The 23,194-nt window shown below is 48.0% G+C and overlaps 1 protein-coding gene across 1 annotated transcript; it reads right to left on the bottom strand.

Annotated features, from left to right (window-relative positions):
* Positions 1-15,285: 15,285 nt before the first annotated feature.
* cog8 (component of oligomeric golgi complex 8) lies at positions 15,286-22,349 on the bottom strand. The gene is made up of 5 exons (XM_084574955.1): positions 21,742-22,349; positions 21,311-21,518; positions 17,999-18,820; positions 17,745-17,913; positions 15,286-15,814 (listed from the first exon to the last, which is right to left on the bottom strand). The coding sequence occupies exons 1-5, from the start codon at positions 22,068-22,070 to the stop codon at positions 15,540-15,542; spliced, it is 1,803 nt and encodes a 600-aa protein (XP_084431081.1). The 5' UTR covers positions 22,071-22,349; the 3' UTR covers positions 15,286-15,539.
* Between the last annotated feature and the right edge of the window lie 845 nt (positions 22,350-23,194).

Genomic DNA, 23,194 nt, shown 5'->3' with positions numbered 1-23,194 from the left:
CCCTGAGCGCGCTCAGTGAGGACATACTGGTGGTCAGGTTAGAACCAAGTGTTCAGGTTCAGGTTGGAGGTCTGGGAATACGTCAGCAGGGGTCCTCACAAAGATAGAAGGACCGGGGTGTGTCTGTGTGAAGTTTATCCCCCCGAGTCCAATATTCAACTGGTCACATTTAGTTTTTCTGATTTCATATTTTTAAAGCCGACATCATTGTTGCTCTGAGAGCGAGCCGGGACAAATTAAATCAGAGCCTGTTTTCTTTTGAAAGGACGCATTAATAACTCCCTCCAGTGGGAGTCCCTGCGCTCCGAACCTAATCTCACTGTAAATCTAATTTATTACGCTCATCGATTCACGTCCAGCTACGCTTCCTTCCTCCTCGCCCCTCTGGGGGGGATTAGCTAATCGCAGTGAAGTGTTTGAGTTCTGTCTGTAAATGTGGAAATGAGGATTTATTTAGTGTCAGAGAGACACGTGTCTCCGTGGCCTTTGACCTGAGACACAAACCAGTACTACGGGACGGAAGAATCAGGACGAGAACATAGAGAACAGATAAAACTGAAAGAAATGAGTCCAACATGACATGAAGGCTGAGGCTGAGAACATCGTTAAAAAGAAGGAAGAAGAATTATAACAGATCACCTGGACAGAGTTAGCCTCCTTTAAAACGTCCTGAAGAACCCGACCAAACACCTGGAACAGAACTATTAGACTAAAGTGAGCCAATATTACATATCATGTCCTCCTTGTGTCCAGTATCTGCTGTGACCTCCTTGTCACTAAATGTTTCTGGTAACAGCTGATCAGTGGTCTACAGCAGCTTGGAGGAATTTTAGCCCATTCCTCAGAACAGAACCACTTCAGTTCTGAGATGTTGGTGGGTTTCCTCACATCAACTGCTTGCTTCAGGTCCTTCCACAACATTTCTATTGGATTAAGGTCAGGACTTTGACTTGGCCGTTCCTAAACATTCATCTTGTTCTTCTTTAACCGTTCTCTTGTAGAACCACTTGTGTTCTTGGGCTCGTTGTCTTGCTGCATGACCCAGTTTCTCTTCACATTCAGCTCATGGACAGATGTCCTGACATTTTCTTTTAGAGTTCACTGGTAGAATTCAGAATTCATTGGTCCATCAATGAGGACAAGCCGTCCTGGTCCAGATGCAGCAGAACAGGCCCAAACCAGGACATTAGCACCCCCATGTTTGATGGAGGGAGGAGGAGGACAAAGAAAACATTTCTGGGGACAAGGATGTCCAGATTGACTGTGATTACATACAGCACACATGTTTCTGTTCATTTGTGGTGAGACACTAGTGTCCAATGGTTTTGATTTGTTTGAAATCTTATAAATATTAAATAAGAGGCGACCGAGGACTGAGCCTTGAGGAGCTCCTCTTTAGACTGAAATAGCTCTGGTCCTGAACATGTCCCTCTTCACCCTGAGAGTCCAGCAGAGGTTTGACTTGGCTGGAAGCGTGAGTCTTCAGAGAATAATTAATCAGAGCAAACAGAGGCTGGAGTAGGTCCTGTTCTATTGGTGCAGTCTAAACATTAAACCCACAGATAGCAGCGCAGTGACCTGGATACAGACACAAAGGCAGTCAGGTGGACAGGACCGGCCGGGCCGAGGCATCGTGTCTCCTCCGTCTTTACACAGCGATAAAGAGACACTGGCCTACTTGTGTCTCACCTGGCAGCAGGTACAGTCTGGTCAGAGACCAATCAGATGAGAGAATCACCAGAGCCTTTTATCACAGAGCCTGAGTCATAAAACACTTCATTTAACGACTTGATAAGAATAAACTGCTCTTTACGCCCAGCCATGAAAGCAGACAGGAAGACTTCATCTGTTACACTACAATGTTTTTAAGAGTCACTGAGTTCACTGACGAACCTCAGGATCATTTCTGACGTAGCTAACTTGTAGCTCATGTTGCTAATCAGCTGTTTGAGTCTTTCTCACATAGAAGGAGGTCCAGACAGAGGTAATGTTTGACTGTCCAGAGGAACGTCCCCTCCAGGACTAAGGATTAGGTCAGTTCACCAGAACTCTAGTCTCAGGTTCTAGATTTGTTCTGGAGAACAGTCTGAGAATGTTCCAGATTGACTCATGCACACATCTTGACTGTATTGCTACGCTACTGCTACCACTGACAGAGCAACAAGCTACAACAGTTAGTCCCTGGCAGCAGCAGCAGTGGGGGTCTGTTGGCCCCTCGCTCCACATATTGAACAACACCGCGGGGATTTGAACCCTCGACCCTGATGTGTTAATCTGAGTCATTCACCGCTAACGCTGACCAGTCGTAGCAGCTCATTACTTCCTGTTGTAAAATGTTAAACCAGTGAATTTACCTTTGGTCCTTTAATCTATGAAACAGGAAGTCTGTGTCCTACGGTAGCGTCAGCGTTTTACCGTCCTCTGATTGGACGGTCAGAGAGACGCTCCGTTTAAGCTAAGCTAGCGGTTCATGTTCATCTGATGCTAGCTGCACAACGTTAACGTTTTGATAGCTATTTGTTGAAGCCACCATGGAGGAAGGAGGAGAGGCTATCCATTTGGTTTCTATGGCCAGTATTTAACATCCAGGCAGTGAAACCAGCGCCTGGCAGAGGAAGGTACTTCTTCATGACTCTTCATCGTGTTTGGATGAGTTCAGGACGATCAGACGCTTCCTGACAGTGAATGAGAAGAAGCTGAAGACATGAGGAGTCTACGAGGTGAAACCTGATGTCCTTCCTGTTTCTGTCTGAATGTGGAGATGTGGACACACGCTCAGCTTTCTGTCTGATGATATGTGTGTTCAGATCCAATCTGTGGATGGTAACTCGTCCCCTGCAGCGATTGCACGTTCCTTTATTTACATTGTACTTGAGGCATGCTGGGACGCCCCCACTGAGCATGTGCAAACACTCACCCGTGCACTCACTGACCTGCTGCCGGGCTCTGAAGTGGGCCGAAGGTGAAACCGTTCCTCAGACTGATCGGTCCGACCTCGCAGACGAACTGTCACGTTTCACACTGAGCTGCTGACCTTTGACCTCCCCCGCCCCTCGCAGGCCCCGTCTGTGCAATCATTAACTCAGGAGGGACGTTAGCATCGCTAAGGGGGATCGTTGTGGGCCAACGTGTCTCCTGCTCAAATTAGGACCAACGAGTCTGACCTGAACGATGCCGATAACAAACTGTGGCTCTGGGCCCTTCAGGGGCCTCCGACAGAGTTTCAGTTACTGTTCCTGTTGATGCATTAAGTGCAGCAGAGTGGCTTAAATAAAACTCTGGAGGGACGTTTACCGCGTCATCTGCTTCCAATGATTTCAGAAGAAGTCATTTCTGTAAATAAAGCTCCACGCTGAGTATTTAAAGTCAGGAGGACTTCTGTAACCGGGTCCATCCTCCTGGGAGCAGGAACATCTGCAGAGAGCTTGGTGGAAATCTGTCCAGTAGTAGTTCAGTTGTCAGTGTCAGGGCTCTGCAGCGTGACTGTGGCTCGGTGAGTTATGGGTCTGGAGGTAATTGCTTCAGTTCGTCGAGCCTCTCTGCTGCTGTGTCACATTAAACTCAACCATAACTCAGCGGCTGCGGCCTGGCAGGAGGGAGGTTAGCGTAGCGGCTAACGCTAGCTGCAGGTACGGAGGCCTGACACGTTCCTGGTGAAGTCACATGATTCACGGGTGGAGGATGAGCTCAAACCGTCAGAGCAGCTTTATTTTCATGCTCGTAAATCCTTGGTGCAGCTTCGTCTCTTCAGGCAGATGATGATGATGATGATGATGATGATGCAGCAAGGAACTGTGGGATATCCCGCTCTCTGTGGTGAAATAAAACTCAAACTGCTGCAAAACAACAGTCGAGTCGCTGAACTCTGCTTCGACTGTTCCAGCTGTGATGCTGTTGCTAGGCAACCGACAACACAAACAGTTGTTGTAACCTGCTGATCAGACTCAATGTTCATTTTCATTTTCATTTTGAATGAATGCATGAAACAGCTGTTTTCACCCATAGCTGAGTTATTCTGCTTCATCTCAAACATGCACACACTACAGGATGTTATCCTGACAGAGCAGAGAGCACCTGAACGCACCACCTGATCCCAAAGGTCAGAGGATGTAAACAACACAGAGAAACAAAGCTCCAGTCCAGTAGGTGGCGCTAATGCAGCTACAATCTAAACAACAGAAGAAGAAGAAGAAGAACTCTACAGTGAAACAAAATAAAAGGCATCTATCAACATCATGTATGAAACCTCCAGATTTACGTACTGATGTGTCCCGGATAAAAGGGGCGGGGCCAGAACACATCCAGGTGCTTGGACTGAACCTGGTCACATGATTCTTTGAGCTGGATCAGAACACATGATAATAAAGTTTTAACGATAATGTTCAGACGTCTGCTCTTCATTCACAACTGGAGGTGAGCAGCAGACAGTAGCATGCTAGCGAACGTTAGCCTAGGAGCAAGGATGTCTTCAGATCTGTGAGCAGCTCACACTAGCAGATAATCTGGTCTGAGCCTCGGTACTGATCCAGGTCCGGTCCAGATTCGTCTGCTCTCAAAGTTGAACCAAGTTTCTCTGATTCACACTAAAAGGCTGCTCATCTGAGATCAGGAGAAAATCATAGACGTCTACAGTCTGCCTCCTCTCTGACTCAAAACAGATCATTAACAACAATTAATAATCTGTAATAATTAATGACAATTAATAATAATAATCAATAATAATTATTTATTAATAATAATTAATAATACTGGTTTTAGTGATCTTGTCTGTTGAGCCACAGAAACAACAGACATTCAACAGAAAGAGAGAAAGTTGAAGCTCGTAGTGTTGCAGCTGTCTGACCTCTGTACAGCAGATCAGTTGGTCTGTCTGTGGGGGAGGAGGGGGGGGGGGGGTTAAATGACTGCCCAGGGACCTTTGAGCAACACTGGGAGCGTGGCGTTCACGTGTCCTCCTCACTCCTCTGCACTCGTCCGTCTGTCCTGCTCCACATCCAGAGGAGTCTCCTGAGGACGGGGGTGGTGGTGGGTGGGGGGGGTCTGTCTGAGACTGGGGGTGGATGACGTCCAAGTAGAGTCGCCTCAGAAAAACAGAGCGGTGAAAATGCTGCGCTCTGATTGGCTGCTGCTTTCACAGGTGAGGTCTGCTCAGGGTTCGAATTACGGGGGAGCTAAGGGGAGCTCGGCTCCCCTGAAAAGGACCTGGGCTCCCCTGAAAGCCTACTTTGAGACATTTAGGGGGAGCTCTAAAACACTGTCCATTTTCTGTACATTAAGGTTCCTGAAATAAATAATAATAGTAAAATGTGTTAATGTTGTGTGTTTATTCGCTCATTACATTACTATTTCCGAACATCTGTCTCCACTAATAAATGCAATGCTGTGTCTCCTGTTGTGACCATCCATGCGTGGCGGCGCTGCACTCAAATCACTACGTTTACGTCACCACTTGAACTTCTCACTGAGTTGGTAAGCCTAAACGCGGTTGATTCAGAACCGTGGACAGAACTGTTTGCCCTAACTCTGACAGCGTCTGACGCAGGGGCGAAGTGGCCGGGAAAAGTTTCCCGGTCGGCCGGCTGAATGATTTACGCAGCGGATGACAAATTGAGCGGCCGCGAGGCGAATGCGGCCTGAGCTTATCAGAATCATTGACGTTACTAAATTCTCCGCGAATAGCAACCAAATACTCCCATATATATATATATATATATATATATATAGGGCTCCCCCGAAAGCCACTTTGTAATTCGAACCCTGGGTCTGCTCCACCTGGATCCGGTGAATCTGGATCTAAAGGATCTGATGTTTGGCTCTGGACCTGGTCCTGAATCAGTGTTTCAGCGTCAGGAAGAAGAAACCGACGCTTGTCGTTAGTAATCATGTGATCCTGCAGTGATGAAGATGATGATGAAGATGATGATGATGAGTTTAGCAGCTTTTGATCAACGACCGTCTTCTTAAAGACAGAGAAGAACATATATATATACTGATTCTTAATTAGTTGAATTTAATCTGTTTCCTGTTTTCATTGTTTAAAGTTTTCTCATCAGGAAGCTCACCTGCTGCAGCTGTGATGAGACTCCGCCCCTTCTAGTCAGTGATTGGTCGATGTTATTGGGATGTTGGTGGAGTCATTAGGAGTCATTAGGAGCTGATGATCAAAGGTTAAAGGTGAAATGTTTTGGGTGGCGACGGATCAGAGGCTGCAGATCTGCAGGTAGATCAGTAACGATGTAAACGTGTGATCAGCTGTGCGTCCGCTTGGACATGGACAGCACCATGATGCATTCAAGGTCCCAGAGTTCTGCAGCTGATGTTTTTTTGAGCCAGGTCTGGTTATGAAACTCTCTGGCAGCAGGTCTGGCAGCGGTTTGAAAGCCGGGGCAGTGTTGCTCAACGCGCCCTCCCTTTCATCAGCACAGCTCACAAATTAAACAGGATCTGATGGTTGGAAGATAAGACTGATCTGAGGCCGATCTGCAGCCCTTCAGCTCTGGCTCTTATCTGCAGGCCGGCGATACGACACCCGCCGCCACGCTGTCATCACACCACGGCGTCTGACCTTTGTCACCGTTAAACTGCAGCCGCTCACTTTGCACCAGACGGAACATTTCATTCATCATCACTTTAGACGCTCGGGTGGAGCCAGACTCGGCCAATGGCAGCGCTGGAAATCAGAGCAGGTCAAAGGTCAATCAGAGCTGCATGGAGAGGACATGAGAAGGGTTCATCCTCTGGAGATACGGAGTCTTGACTGTGGCTGAATGTGTTTTAAATCCTCTTCATGTTTAGTGTGGACAGAGTCTCTTCAGGTCCAGAGACACGACTGTGACACTAAATCATAAACTGACCTCAGAGCGTCTGACTCTACGTTGATACTTTAGAACTTACATGTTTAATTCTGACGTTCAGACTGCAACTGCAATGCATTCTGGGATACCTGGCTGCACCAACAGCAGACAAGTTACCTCCTGATGCGTCCTCAATAAAACAGGTGACGTAAGAACATGTGAGAACCAACCACAACAAGATGGCCGCCCCGGTACCTGCCACCTTCTGTCTACAGTGGTGTCTGGTGGGAGGAGGAGGACGAGGAGGAGGAGGAGGAGGAGGAGGTGATGTGTAGCATGATAAACACCAGAGGATCCTGAACTCTTCATCAGTTTTATTCCCTGTGACACAACGTGTTGATTTAAAGACTGAAATCAAAGCTGACACCATCGAACCCTAACCCTAACCCATCTAACCATCTAACCCTTCTAACCCCATCTAACCCATCTAACCATCTTACCCATCTAACCCTTTTAACCCTTCTAACGATTCTAACCCTTCTAACTCTAACCCTTCTAACCCCATCTAACCCATCTAACCATCTAACCCTTCTAACCCTTCTAATCCTTCTAACCCCTTGTAACCCATCTAACCATCTAACCCATCTAACCATCTAACCCTTCTAATCCTTCTAACCCCTTCTAACCCATCTAACCATCTAACCATCTAACCCTTCTAACCCTTCTAACCCCATCTAACCATCTAACCCTTCTAATCCTTCTAACCCCTTCTAACCCATCTAACCATCTAACCCATCTAACCCATCTAACCATCTAACCCTTCTAACCCATCTAACCCATCTAACCCATCTAACCATCTAATCCATCCAATCCTTCTAACCCATCTAACCCCATCTAACCCATCTAACCCTTCTAACCCTTCTAACCCATCTAACCCATCTAACCCTTCTAATCCTTCTAACCCCTTCTAACACATCTAACCATCTAACACATCTAACCATCTAATCCTTCTAACCCCTTCTAACCCCTTCTTACCATCTAACCCTTCTAACCCATACAACCCATCTAACCCTAACCTCTGGTCTCTGGACGTGACGCTGCTTATCAACGAGCTGCAGCCAATTACTCAAAGCAAACAGCAGGTAAATGACTTCCAGCGTCCAGACGGACTTATCAGCTGATCTCCTCCCTGAGAGGTGAGACCGGCCTTTATCAGCTCACACCTCTGCAGCTTTTCATCCATGTTTAATCTGCCACCGTCAGCGCTTTCATCACCACACCTGATCACAGAGACGTCCCTGCAGCCAGTCACCAGGCAGCTGACACTTATTACACATGACTTATTACACATGACTTATTACATGTTGTTGTGGAAAGACAGTAAATTAAAACCCAATGAGCAGAGAAGCTCTTCATTAAACCACAGACATGTGACGAGCTCCATTAATCAGAGCCAAGATCAGACCCAGAGGAAGAGGATCCAGATCTGAGCTGATCTGAAAAGACTAAATATGACCTCCCCTCCTCAGAGCCTCCTCCTTGTGGGTCAGAGGTCAGAGGTCAGAGGTCAGACTGGTTGAGAACCTCTTTACTCTCATCATCCTGGAGGATAGACTCCAGAAACCTGAGGACACAAGGAAACGGTGGACAAACGCAACCAGTAACTAACAAATCCACCAACATCCATCCATCATCCATCCATTCATGGTGGTGGGGGTGGTGGGGGTGGTGGGGGGGGGGGGGGGGGGGGGTTCCTCTTCATCCCATCTCACAGAGGAGCATGAATGGGATGAAGGGATGAATCAGTATGGAGTCTCAGAGGTCATCTGTTCCTAATAAACTGACCCTAGGCCATGTCTGTCTCAATCACACGTTTGACTGGTTGTTCTTCGTGCTGAGGTTCTGCAGAGAGAACCCGGACCCTGGACTCCAGGAGATCCACGTCTTATCAGCACCGAGCTGAAGTCAAGCTGGAGCTGGCGTTCAGAGCTCGTGTTCAGAGCTCGTGTTCAGAGCTGGCGTTCAGCTCTGCTCCCTCTGCCAAGATATTCATAGGGAGCAGAAGTTTATTCGTGTAAGAGGTGGGAAAGGCTGTCAGGCAGAATTTAGAGCTTCAGAGCATCATGGGAGCTCTGCGGTCAGCGAGGAAACTCGTGAATCAAACCGATAACACACACACACACACACACACACACACACACACACACACACACACACACACCAAACTGAGCTGGCTTACATTAACAGAAAACCATGGAGAGAAAAGAATGAACAGCATCCAGAGTTTGAACCAAACAGAGACGGCAGCTTCGCTTTCAGCACAGATACCTCCATCTACCTCCATCTACCTCCATCATCTACCTCCATCTACCTCCATCATCTACCTCCAACAATTAATTGGACTCAACACTTTGCTGTAAAGTATTTTAATTTTTTCATGATAAAATAAAGGAACACAGAGAACGGTTCTGTAGAGTCTCCACAGCTTCCTTCAGTCCTGGTCTGAATGGAGGGTTTCATGGTCACGATGAGTGGAGGAAGGAAAGGAGGGACCATAAATAAACCAGAGACCAGAGGAAATAATAATTTTAGTTTAATGAAGATGATTGAGGTAACAAGAAGAGCTGCAGAGTGACGCAGAGTAATCCAATAAACCAAGAAGAAATAACTTGGCTTAGTGAGAAGCTGAACAAGTAAAATCCAGGTTTAGGGAACAGACGAAAGAGCAGAAGAGAAAGACAGATCTACATACACTGTCTCCACCTGGATTTAACTAATAAACAGGTATTCACCTCCTGTTGGATAATTACTGCATGGGTGATTATCTTTCAGCTGACAACAAGTTATTTAAGCCCAACTGATGCAATGAGTAGCTTCTCATTTCTTCAACAACCATGTCTAAAGACACATCCTGTGGTCGTCTGTTTGAGAAGGGTCAAATCATTGGCATGCATCAAGCAGAGAAAACATCTAAGGAGATTGTAGAAACTACTAAAACTGGGTTAAGAACTGTCCAAGGCATTATTAAAAACTGGAAGGATAGTGGAGAAGCATCAGGGTAAGAAGAGAGGCAGATGAAGTGATGCACCCATCATGCCTAGTGTCTACTGTACAACCTGTGGGGGCAGTGCTATGATCTGGGGTTGCTGCAGTTGCTCAGGTCTAGGTTCAGCAACATTATGAGGTCAGCTGACTACCTGAATATACTGAATGACCAGGTTATTCCATCAATGGATCATATTCCAAGATGACGATGCCAGGATTCATGGGGCTCAGATTGTGAAAGAGTGGTTCAGGGAGCATGAGACATCATGTCCACACATGGATTGGCCACCACAGAGTCCAGACCTGAACCCCATTGAGAATCTTTGGGATGTCCTGGAGAAGGCTTTGTGCAGTGGTCTGCTGAGTCGGCAGATACTTCAGATTACATGCAGGTGTCCAACCAGGTAAAACCAGAGACAGTAGAAACAAGATGGTCGCTGTGCCTCCTCCCTCCTCCTCCTCCTCCTCCTCCTCCTCCTCACAACGAGTTATTACAGCCTCAGTAAGACATTGTTCCAGCCAACAGGAAGTCAGGACACTAAGGAGCATGCTCAGAGCGTGGAGCATCCATGTTGTATCTCTTTAGTGATAATGAAAGAGGGGATGTCTGTCGTCACCGTGGTTACTGTCTCTGTGCTCCTATTGGTCAGCATCATGGACATGTGACATACAAGTCCAGAAAAGGTGAAATAAAACAGACGTACCCCGTCAGATCAGCTGATACCTGGAGCATGAGTCGGTTTCATTCTGGAGACGTTTGATGTGAGAAGATCCAAGAACCTGATCTGACCTCCAGCTCTCTCACTTCATTTATCTCTGATCTACATCTGGTCACTCAGTCCATGGAAGATCAACACTGCTTATGAAACTCCTCCTCAGGGGAGCAAGGAGGAGGTGAGGAGCAGCGCCAAAAACACACATCAAGAGGAGGAAGAGGAGGAGGACGATGGAGGAGAGGAAGGAGAGAAAGGAGAAGAAGAAGCAGGAAGGAGGAGGATGAGGAGGGAGGAGGAAGAAAGAGGAAGGAGGAGGAGGGAGGAAGGAGAGGAGGGAGGAGGAGGAGGGAGGAGGAGGAGGAGGAGGATGAGGAAGGAGAGGAAGTAGAGGAGGAGGAAGCAGGTGGAGGAAGAAAAAGAAGAAGACGCAGAGGAGTTGGAGGACAAAGGAGGAGAAAGAAGAAAGAGGAAGAAGTAGTAGAAGAAGGAGAGGAAGAGGAGGAGGAGGAAGAGGAGGAGGAGGGGGGAAGTAGAAGAAGAAGAAGAGGAAGAGGAGGAGGAGGAAGAGGAGGAGGTCTGGTCCAGCTGGTTGAGCAACAGCAGTGAGGACAGTGTTCCCACCGCCACCCTTCACCCAGTTGGTTGAGCTCTGTGATTGGCTGAGGATGTGGTGGGGGGGTCGGGGTGTGTGTGTGTGGTGGGGGGGGGGGGGCAGCGACCCCCTCTGAGTGGTGAACGAGACTCAGATTAACACGCGCTGTCAGGGTCGAGGGTTCAAATCCCTGCAGGGTTGTTCAATATGTGGAGCGAGGGGCCAGCAGACCCCCACTGCTGCTGCTGCCGGGACCACCAGCTCTACTACAGTACTGTAGTACTACTGCAGTACTACTGTAGTATACCAGCTCTACTACAGTACTGTAGTACTACTGTAGTACTACTGTAGTATACCAGCTCTACAGTACACACTATACTACTATAGTACTGTAGTACTACTGTAGTACTACTGTAGTATACCAGCTCTACAGTACACACTATACTACTACAGTACTGTAGTACTACTGTAGTATACCAGCTCTACTAAAGTACTGTAGTACTACTGTAGTACTGTAGTACTATGGTACTGCTGTAGTATACCAGCTCTACAGTACACACTATACTACTATAGTACTGTAGTATTACTGTAGTATGCCAGCTCTACTATACTACAGTAGTACTACAGTAGTATACCAGCTCTACTACAGTACTGTAGTACTACTGTAGTATAGCAGCTCTACTACAGTACACACTATACTACTATAGTACTGTAGTACTACTGTAGTACTACTGTAGTATACCAGCTCTACTACAGTACACACTATACTACTATAGTACTGTAGTAGTACTGTACTGTAGTATAACAGCTCTACAGACGTGTAAATTTCATTCTAGATCATCATGGTTCTTGTTCTTGTTCTAGTTCTGGTTCTAGTTCTGGTTCTCTGAGCTGATCAGCTGATCTCTGTGACTGACTTGTTCAGCAGATTAGAACCAACAGAGCAAAACAGAACCAGAACCACTAGAGAGAGAACCAGAGACGACCTGGTGCTGGAACAATGCATTGAAAATGAGCCACCTCTACGAGCTAATGCTAATGCTAATGCTAATGAACCTTTGGGCACCTGAACAAGCGTCTCTTGTCTCTAGTGTTTATTTATTGTTCCATGTTCAGGTGTCCAACGCGTCCAACTCGTCCCTCCCCAGGCCTGCAGCACAGAGCCGTCCTCTGTTTGCTTGTGTTTGCAGTAATTAGAGCGGTGTCTCCAGATGAATGTGCTAATGATTTATTAGTGTTAAGATATTTGTCTTCACACCTGCAGGACGAGGACTCACCTGTGGGACGGGTTCTAGTCTGTACCTGTTTGTGTTTTCTGGCTGAGGGACAGATTTACAGCCAGAGCATTCCTGGCCTCGGCTGCAGGTTCACACTCATCGTGACTGATGATCTGATTACAGCTCAGAGGTGTGAACGCTCAACGTCACACGACAGGAATGTTCAAGATCTGTTGTCAGTCACAGAGAGGAACATGAGCCACAACAACACATCAACACGTCCTGAAGAACTGCAGGAAAACGACACATCATTATCTGGAACTGAGTAAACGGTTAAAGGTGATCAATGAGAAAAGTTAAATCAGTCAGAATGTTGAATAAATTATTAATTAATGGAACGAATCAGAGTTTCTCTTTCAGTTTGAAATGAAATGAACAGATCTGAACGTGTTGTTAGACCTGGACCTGGTTTAGACTAGAACCGTTTAACTAGCGTACCTAATGAAGTGGCCAGGGTTTAGACTAGAGCCGTTGAACTAGCGTACCCAATGAAGTGGCCAGGGTTTAGACTACAACCGTTGAACTAGCGTACCTAATGAAGTGGCCAGGGTTTAGACTCGAGCCGTTGAACTAGCGTACCTAATGAAGTGGCCAGGGTTTAGACTACAACCGTTTAACTAGCGCACCTAATGAAGTGGCCAGGGTTTAGACTAGAACCGTTGAACTAGCGTACCCAATGAAGTGGCCAGGGTTTAGACTAGAACCGTTTAACTAGCGTACCCAATGAAGTGGCCAGGGTTTAGACTAGAACCGTTGAACTAGCGTACCCAATGAAGTGGCCAGGGTTTAGACTAGAACCGTTGAACTAGCGTACCTAATGAAGTGGCCAGGGTTTAGACTAGAACCGTTGAACTAGCGTACCTAATGAAGTGGCCAGGGTTTAGACTAGAGCTGTTGAACTAGCGTACCTAATGAAGTGGCCCTGGTTTAGACTACACCCGTTTAACTAGCGTACCTAATGAAGTGGCCAGGGTTTAGACTCGAACCGTTGAACTAGCGTACCTAATGAAGTGGCCAGGGTTTAGACTACACCCGTTTAACTAGCGTACCTAATGAAGTGGCCAGGGTTTAGACTAGAACCGTTGAACTAGCGTACCTAATGAAGTGGCCAGGGTTTAGACTACACCCGTTTAACTAGCGTACCTAATGAAGTGGCCAGGGTTTAGACTAGAACCGTTGAACTAACGTACCTAATGAAGTGGCCCTGGTTTAGACTACACCCGTTTAACTAGCGTACCTAATGAAGTGGCCAGGGTTTAGACTCGAGCCGTTGAACTAGCGTACCTAATGAAGTGGCCAGGGTTTAGACTCGAGCCGTTGAACTAGCGTACCTAATGAAGTGGCCAGGGTTTAGACTACAACCGTTTAACTAGCGTACCTAATGAAGTGGCCAGGGTTTAGACTAGAACCGTTGAACTGGCGTACCTAATGAAGTGGCCAGGGTTTAGACTAGAGCTGTTGAACTGGCGTACCTAATGAAGTGGCCTGTGAGCTGTAAATCAGTTTCTTGTCATCTGACCCCCCTATGTGTGTGTGTGTGTGTGGGGGGGGGTGTCACAGGGGGAGGGGGGCTCCGTCCAGATCAGGCCGTCCATCACTCGTCCTCCCTCCCTCCCTCCCTCCCGTCCTCCCTCCCTCTCTGAGCAGATGTTGCGTCAGTCGTCGGTACCGAAGCAGCGGTTGTGAAACATCTGGCCGATGCGTCAGCTCCCTCTCTGGGTGACTTGGCTCCGAGCGCTGGCTCAGAGCGCTGGACGCTGGAGGTTAATGAAGCTGGTCTCAGACCAACCACGTGACCTCTGACCCCAGCGCTGCTTACTGTTCGTTCTCCTTACGCTACGCTGTCGTAGCCACACTCAGCTTCTCTCCTTTCTGACTTCAGTTCATCAGAAACTTTTTTTTTATGTTTCCATGGTAACAAGGACCACAGCACCAACAGCAGCATGATGCTACACACCAACTACACACTAGGTGTTATAATCTGAGGGCGTCCAGATAATGAGCTGAGAACTATCTGATAAATAAACGATTTATTTAGGAGCAGGTGTGAATCTGTCCTGTACTCAGTGAGCACATTATTAGGAACACCTGTACAACCCTCAACACCTAAAGATATGCAGGTATGTAGCCACGCCCCCCTGACCCACCTGGACAGGTGCCCGGTGTCAGATAACCTATCAGAGCGGAGATAAGATGGAGGAGCAGCACGATGTGGAGCAAAGGTCTCCATGACGACGCAGACATTAATTCATCTCTGACCTGTCGGCCATTTTTAGACATAAAACTATCTGAGAGGTCAGAGGTCAGAGGTCAACCTCTTACATCCTGATCATTTACCTCCTCTCCCAAGCTCAGGTGGGTGTGGCCTAATGTGTCCCTGCTGATTGATTGGTTGATTCAGTTTATTAATTCTGCCAAAGTCCTGTGTGTGTTAGTGTGTGTGTTAGTGTGTATCAGTGTGTTTCAGTGTGTGTTAGTGTGTGGGTGTCAGTGTGTGTCAGTGTGTGTCAGTGTGTGTTAGTGTGTGTGTGTTTGTTAGTTCCAGTGTGTGTCAGTGTGTTTCAGTGTGTGTTAGTGTGTGTGTGTGTGTGTTAGTGTGTCTGTGTGTGTCAGTGTGTGTGTGTCAGTGTGTGTGTGTCAGTGTGTGTGTGTCAGTGTGTGTCATCGTCTCTCCAGCTGATCTTGGAGCGTCGCTGCCTCCTGCTGGATCAAACTCAAACTACGCTGACATGCTCTTCATCAGATCAACCAATCAGAGATGAGATCATCTGATCAGCTGATCAGAAGTATTTATATCTTCTGTAGTTTTATACATGTACTGTTACTTCTATATATCATCATAACTATACACACTATAGACATATATATGTCTATAGAAGCATAGTTAGAGCTGTCCCTGTTTATCATCTGTGAGTCTGGATCATGTCTCCAAGTCAACCAGCAGCTGTTGATGGTTCTGATCCAGCGGTAGGTAGAGATCCATTAGAGACAGCAGCTGTGACCACATGATGGCGCTGCTGATTTACAGACACACACACTGAATGAACACAGATGTAGAAAGGTTTTAATTCATCATTTAGTCGTTTCAACAGAACTTCAGCACTGTCGTCTTCTTTCAGTCCAAAGAGAACTCGTCCTCTGTCGTCTTCATCACTTCATCTCCAGACTCAGAGTCTCTGAGACCGGACCGGCTCGGTGCTGAGTCTGGGTCCGTCTCTGGTTTGTGTGGTTGTGTCTCTAACATCAGGTCGTCCAGCCCGGCCGTGATGTCGACCTCTGGCGCCGCCGGCGTTTCCCTCTGAGGAAGAATGAAGTCCAGAGGCTCCAGAACGGCGGCGACGTCGATGCAGCCCAGACCAGCGTACCTGTGCAGCTGAGACGCAGGGACACCTGGAGGACAGAGGACAGAGGACATCCTCAGACTGAAGGTCACAGGATCTGAGGGCCCTGATGTTGATCAGGAGGATTTTATTTCTATTTCATTGTATATATTGGTCTCGCTCCTCGACCAGCCCAGTGTACCTCTAGGGGTCAGAAAGTCCTCCATCAAACTATAGTGTATATATGTGTTGATAGACCAAGTACAGCTGGACTCATTACAAATGATTTACGCCGCGCTTTCTCCTGATCACTGTCATGTTTGGTGTTAGTCGGCTTCAGATGCTCGAAAGCAAAAAATAATAATAGTTACTGATGGTTCTGTAAATAGTTGAACAAAAAATGTCTGATGTGTTTCAATGTAAACAGTTTAAATAACTTTGTTTGCTATTTTTTTACATAAGCTTTTGATATTTACAGTTTACACTTGAAGTTGATTAAATATGTTTGTGGTTTTCACAGTGAAAAGAGTTTTCCTACTCTGACTTTATGTTTTATGTTGTGTAGTTTTAGGTCCAGTGTGTTAATACAGTTTGTCAGAATGAAAAAATAACTGTAAAATCCCACATGTGAGGTCGTGACACCCAACAAAGAGAGGTCAACTGGTTTTAAGATGAAATAGATAAAGGTAAAACTAAAGTCGTGAAAAACAGTAGGGCTGAACGATATGGACAACATGTCATATCTGGATAATTATACCAGATATCTCGATATCGATACCATTTTTTATTTTTTTTAAAAGCCTCTTTCTAGACTGTGCACACAGGTACCATGTGGTATGTTATAGCGTCTGTCATGTGTTTATGTCTGGTGGACGTGGACTCATACGGTGTAACGCTACTGAACGCATCAGCAATCAGACTTTGATTGGGCTTCTTTTGGGATGACTGAGACGTCCCCGGTGTCTCTCACAATACACTCTTAGAGCAGCACACGATGGTGTTGTTTCATGTGGTGAAACATGTTTCATGTGGTGAAACATGTTTCTTGTGGTGAAACATGTTTCTTGTGCTTCTTGCTTCGTCACAATTTTCGCCAAGCGACCATCACGACACCTCGCTCTGGTTTACATCATCATTTTAAATCCAACTAATGGAAGATGATTTATGTTTTGGCACCAAATCAGATTCTGCACTAGTGACACGGGAATCAATTGTCTCTCCCATCCTACAAAAATACTCCCGTCATATCCCGATCACGTGACTGCCCCCCATCAAAAATCCTGTCCCGCAAAATCACGAGAGAAAGACTCCCAGATCCCGTCCCGCTCCGTATGTTGTTGTCTAAAGTTGGGCGCACTCACCGCATTGCAGCGTCACTTCTTAATTTAATCTCCGGCTCCGTCCCGCTCCGTTGATTATCTGCTCTGTCCCGTCCCTATCACGGACTGAGTCCCAAAAAATTGTCCCCCTCTATTCTGCACGGCCACCGGCCGCATTATCTTCCACGCTCACTTTACTTTCTGTCTTTTTAATTTCCCCGCTGTGTGTGTAGTGTGTGTGTGTGTGTAGTGTGTGTGTGTGTGTGTGGTGTGTGTAATGTGTGTGTGTGTGTGTGTGTAGTGTGTGTAATGTGTGTGTGTGTGTGTGTGTGTGTGTGTGCGTCTCAGTCTCAGTCTCCCTCATATGTTTGTCATTGGTCTACATCGTTTATATCGTTGCTTTTTCGATATTAATATCTTGAATGTTCATATCTAGATGTAGATACGATAACGTTCAGCCCTAAAAAACAGCCAGTTATACTTTAGACCTCAGAGGTTCATAAAGTTTTTCTGATTCTCTGAAACTGAAAGTCTGACGGTCAGGACTGACTTCATCTCTGGAATAAAGATAACTCGTCCCTGTCCCATTAGACTTCCTAAGATTCACCAGAAATGACCAAAGCAGACAACAGCCTGGAGACCAGATGTTCCAGATGTTCCAGATGTTCCAGATGTTCTCACCCAGGATGAGGGCGAGCTGAGCCGGAGGGAACAGGACCTGGAGGCAGCGGTTGAGGAACGGCAGCAGGTCTTCAGCGTAGGAGCAACAGAACTGAAGGAAGAGCTCCTTCTCTTTGCCGCTGAACGCCGACTCCTCGGCCCGGTGGAACACCAGGACCTGACGGGTCACCTGCCGAGAGACAAAGACACTGGAGTCAGCGTCCTCACCAGAAGAGAGACAGATGTCCTCTAAGAGACACAGGGTCCGGTCGTACCATCTTCAGGCCGTCCTCTAAAGCTCTGCAGATGTCCTGCGCCAGGCCGATGGGGCAGCAGAGTCGCAGGTCGTTGAAGGCCGTCAGGATGTTGTTGAGGAAGCAGGCCAGCGGCTGGAAGTCCAGCAGGGACATGGGGGGCTGCAGGGTTCCAGGCTGGGCGCTGGGGGCCACGGGGGGGATGGTGCCCCCCAGCATGGAGGGCAGGGAGATGAGTGTGTACAGGTTCATGTCCTCCTGGAACTTGTCCACCGCTTCCTGCACCGCCTGGCGGAACGTGTCCCTCGCCACTCGCTGGAACATGGGCGCCAGCTGTCCCCGGAAGTCGGCCCCCACCCTGCTGAAGGACAGGCCGAAGTACATGCACTGTCCCAGCAGGGAGTCCAGGCGCCCCCCCACGCCTCGCTGCAGGTCCTGATCTAACATCTCCAGGAACTCCGACACCTTCTGCACCACCCAGCCGTGGAAGATGGCGCCCTCGTTTACCGCCTGCCCGCCGGCGGGGGGGACCAGCGGGTCTTCGTCAGAGAAGATGGCTCTGTACTGGGTGATGATGTCGAACAGGTGGACCCTGCAGGCCTCGATGGTCTTGGTGATGTGGAAGTAGGGGTCGTCCTCGGGGACGGCAGCGAGGATGGAGTGCAGCCAGGTACCGCGGGCCTGCAGGAACTTCACCCGAAGCTCCGCCTCCGTGAACACGTCCATCCGCCGCAGGTAGCCAATGACGCGCAGGCACACGGGAAGCTGGGAGTTACTGCGCAGCTGCTGCAACAGCTGGTTGAGCATCAGCTGAGTCGACTGACGCACCTCACGCACGATACCCTGAGGACAGAAGAGGTCAAAGGTCAATCATTTCAGTAGCATTTGAGGAGCTGAGTTGGTCTCTGATCTGGTCTCTGATCTGGTCTCTGAGTTGGTCTCTGAGTTGGTCTCTGATCAGCTGGTCTCTGATCTGGTCTCTGAGTTGGTCTCTGATCTGGTCTCTGATCTGGTCTCTGATCAGCTGGTCTCTGAGTTGGTCTCTGAGTTGGTCTCTGAGTTGGTCTCTGATCTGGTCTCTGATCAGCTGGTCTCTGAGTTGGTCTCTGATCTGGTCTCTGAGCTGGTCTCTGAGTTGGTCTCTGATCTGGTCTCTGAGTTGGTCTCTGATCAGCTGGTCTCTGATCAGTTGGTCTCTGATCAGTTGGTCTCTGATCTGGTCTCTGATCTGGTCTCTGATCTGGTCTCTGATCTGGTCTCTGAGTTGGTCTCTGATCTGGTCTCTGATCTGGTCTCTGAGTTGGTCTCTGAGTTGGTCTCTGAGTTGGTCTCTGATCTGGTCTCTGAGTTGGTCTCTGATCAGTTGGTCTCTGATCTGGTCTCTGATCAGCTGATCTCTGAGCTGGTCTCTGATCAGTTGGTCTCTGATCAGCTGGTCTCTGAGTTGGTCTCTGAGTTGGTCTCTGATCAGCTGGTCTCTGAGTTGGTCTCTGAGTTGGTCTCTGAGTTGTTCTCTGATCTGGTCTCTGATCAGTTGGTCTCTGAGCTGGTCTCTGAGCTGGTCTCTGATCAGCTGGTCTCTGATCAGTTGGTCTCTGATCTGGTCTCTGATCAGCTGGTCTCTGATCAGTTGGTCTCTGATCTGGTCTCTGATCAGCTGGTCTCTGATCTGGTCTCTGATCTGGTCTCTGATCAGTTGGTCTCTGAGTTGGTCTCTGATCTGGTCTCTGATCAGTTGGTCTCTGAGCTGGTCTCTGATCAGCTGGTCTCTGATCAGTTGGTCTCTGATCTGGTCTCTGATCAGCTGGTCTCTGATCTGATCTCTGATCTGGTCTCTGATCAGTTGGTCTCTGATCTGGTCTCTGAGTTGGTCTCTGATCAGTTGGTCTCTGAGCTGGTCTCTGATCAGTTGGTCTCTGAGCTGGTCTCTGATCAGTTGGTCTCTGAGCTGGTCTCTGAGTTGGTCTCTGATCAGCTGGTCTCTGATCTGGTCTCTGATCTGGTCTCTGATCAGTTGGTCTCTGATCAGTTGGTCTCTGATCAGCTGATCTCTGAGTTGGTCTCTGATCTGGTCTCTGATCAGCTGATCTCTGAGTTGGTCTCTGATCAGCTGGTCTCTGATCTGGTCTCTGATCAGCTGGTCTCTGATCTGGTCTCTGATCTGGTCTCTGATCAGCTGATCTATGAGTTGGTCTCTGATCAGCTGATCTATGAGTTGGTCTCTGATCAGCTGGTCTCTGATCAGTTGGTCTCTGATCAGCTGATCTCTGATCTGGTCTCTGATCAGCTGATCTCTGATCTGGTCTCTGATCAGCTGATCTATGAGTTGGTCTCTGATCAGCTGGTCTCTGATCTGGTCTCTGATCTGGTCTCTGATCTGGTCTCTGATCTGGTCTCTGATCAGCTGATCTATGAGTTGGTCTCTGATCAGCTGATCTATGAGTTGGTCTCTGATCAGCTGGTCTCTGATCAGTTGGTCTCTGATCAGCTGATCTCTGATCTGGTCTCTGATCAGCTGATCTCTGATCTGGTCTCTGATCAGCTGGTCTCTGATCAGTTGGTCTCTGATCAGCTGATCTATGAGTTGGTCTCTGATCAGCTGGTCTCTGATCAGTTGGTCTCTGATCAGCTGATCTATGAGTTGGTCTCTGATCAGCTGGTCTCTGATCTGGTCTCTGATCAGCTGGCCTCTGATCTGGTCTCTGATCTGGTCTCTGATCAGCTGATCTATGAGTTGGTCTCTGATCAGCTGATCTATGAGTTGGTCTCTGATCAGCTGGTCTCTGATCAGTTGGTCTCTGATCAGCTGGTCTCTGATCTGGTCTCTGATCAGCTGATCTATGAGTTGGTCTCTGATCAGCTGGTCTCTGATCTGGTCTCTGATCAGCTGGTCTCTGATCTGGTCTCTGATCTGGTCTCTGATCAGCTGGTCTCTGATCAGCTGGTCTCTGATCAGTTGGTCTCTGATCAGTTGGTCTCTGATCAGTTGGTCTCTGATCTGGTCTCTGATCTGGTCTCTGATCAGCTGGTCTCTGATCTGGTCTCTGATCAGCTGGTCTCTGATCTGGTCTCTGATCTGGTCTCTGATCAGCTGATCTATGAGTTGGTCTCTGATCAGCTGGTCTCTGATCAGTTGGTCTCTGATCAGCTGATCTCTGGAAGTCAGAACCAGCTGATTCTCCTCCAGCAAAGATCTACTGGACCAATCAGATTGTGAGGGCGGGGCTTAATGTGAGACTTCAGAGAGACTTCTCTGACTCTGACAGGACAGTGGACGTGTCCTCTACGAGCGACTCTCCGTTTCCATGGAGACGTCCAGTCACCTGGACTCACCTGGATGACCGGCAGCGTGGAGTGCTTCTTCTCCAGCCTCTTGACGTACGCCGCCAGCTCCAGGGCCTCCTCGTAGTAGCCGTTGCGGACGCAGGTGTCCATGAGCTGAGGGATCTCCAGGATCTCCAGGATCTCGGTGTGGCGGTTCAGCGTCAGGCTGTTCATGCGGCGGCTCGCCCCGATGTCCTCGGCCTCCTTCATGAAGCCCCTGAACACAGAGTCAAAACTAAATGTCTGCTTCTATTCATCTGGCCTCACACTGAACTTGTGTCTGTTCTCAGGACTCCAGGTGTTTAATAAACCAATAAATTAATCAGAGAACAATCAGCAGATTAAACGAATAACAAATTATAAACACAATAACTATCTGCGGCTGTGTTTTAAGACTATAAATAGATTTATTCTGTATTTAAATCCTGTGACTGGAGCACCTGCATTTCTCTCCGAAGCCGGGCAGCTTGTCCAGCAGCCGGGACACGCTGCTCTCTACGCGGCCGAAGTCCCGGTAGATGTGCTCGGTGCAGTCCGCGGTGCGGATGAAGGTCTGGTAGTTGGAGAAGGCCAGCTCCCGGGTCTGCTGCAGGATCTGAGCCCGCTCCTCCGCCAGCCGCTCCGGCTCCCGGCTCAGCTTCTCCACTCCGAAGGAGCTCAGCTCGGAGAGGTAGGCCGCGAAGTCCGGGTTGTCCCTCCAGCTGTCCGGGAAGCTGTCCTTAAATATCGACGCCAAAATACTCTCATCCTCCACGTCAACCGCCGCCATGTTGGACAGCTGGGCCGCAGAGAAGCACTCCTCCTCCCGCTGCTGCCGCCGAACAGCCCGCCGAACAGCTCGCCGAACAGCCCGCCGAACAGCCCGGTTTACTCTGTCACGGTTCAAGAACTAACTTAACGGGGAATGTATTCTGTTTCTGAAGTCAAACAAACCGGGGCGGGTTCTGTTCGTTGACTGTGGTTCTGTTGACAAACACTTCCTGGTTCCGCCAGTCGTCTTCTTCTTCTTCTTCTTCTTCTTCTTCTTCTTCTTCTTCAGGGTGAATTACCGCCACCTACCGGACCGGACTGGAACATGAAATACATTCTCTGTTCATCCTTTCTTTAACTAATTAAACCAGACTTCTTAAACATTACTTTTACAGTTTGTATATTTTATAATGTTTATGTTTTATTGCACCAAGATAAAACCAGCCGTCACAAGAACAGTTTCTTCCCCCGGGGCTGTTGCTCTGATGAACTCTGAGCAGTCACAGAACCCAGAACCTTCTGGCTGAGGGGCATCAGTGCTGAACATGTCTCCGCTGATCCACAGGGACAAAGGTTTCAGTGAGGCATCAGTGCTGAACACCTCTCCACTGAGCCACAGGGACAAAGGTTTCAGTGAGGCATCAGTGCTGAACACCTCTCCACTGAGCCACAGGGACAAAGGTTTCAGTGAGGCATCAGTGCTGAACATGTCTCCACTGAGCCACAGGGACAAAGGTTTCAGTGAGGTATCAGTGCTGAACACCTCTCCACTGAGCCACAGGGACAAAGGTTTCATTCATTATAAATTAAAGTCCCGTTCACAGCATCACAACCAGAAACTGAATAAATATATCAGTATATATAAAACATTATGTACTTTGTTGTGTTTGTGTGTGTTTGTGTGTGTTTGTTGTGTTTGTGTGTGTTTGTTGTGTCTGTGTGTGTCTGTGTGTGTTTGTGTGTTTGTTGTGTTTGTGTGTGTTTGTTGTGTCTGTGTGTGTCTGTGTGTGTTTGTGTGTGTTTGTTGTGTCTGTGTGTGTCTGTGTGTGTTTGTTGTGTTTGTTGTGTTTGTGTGTGTTTGTGTGTGTTTGTGTGTGTCTGTGTGTGTTTGTGTGTGTTTCTGTGTGTTTGTGTGTGTTTGTT

Source organism: Chelon labrosus (assembly GCF_963514085.1).
Source record: "Chelon labrosus genome assembly, chromosome: 3".
NCBI classification, from domain to species: Eukaryota; Metazoa; Chordata; class Actinopteri; order Mugiliformes; family Mugilidae; genus Chelon; species Chelon labrosus.
Note: the sequence above shows the minus strand (reverse complement) of the source record. Positions and strands in the feature narration are given on the sequence as shown.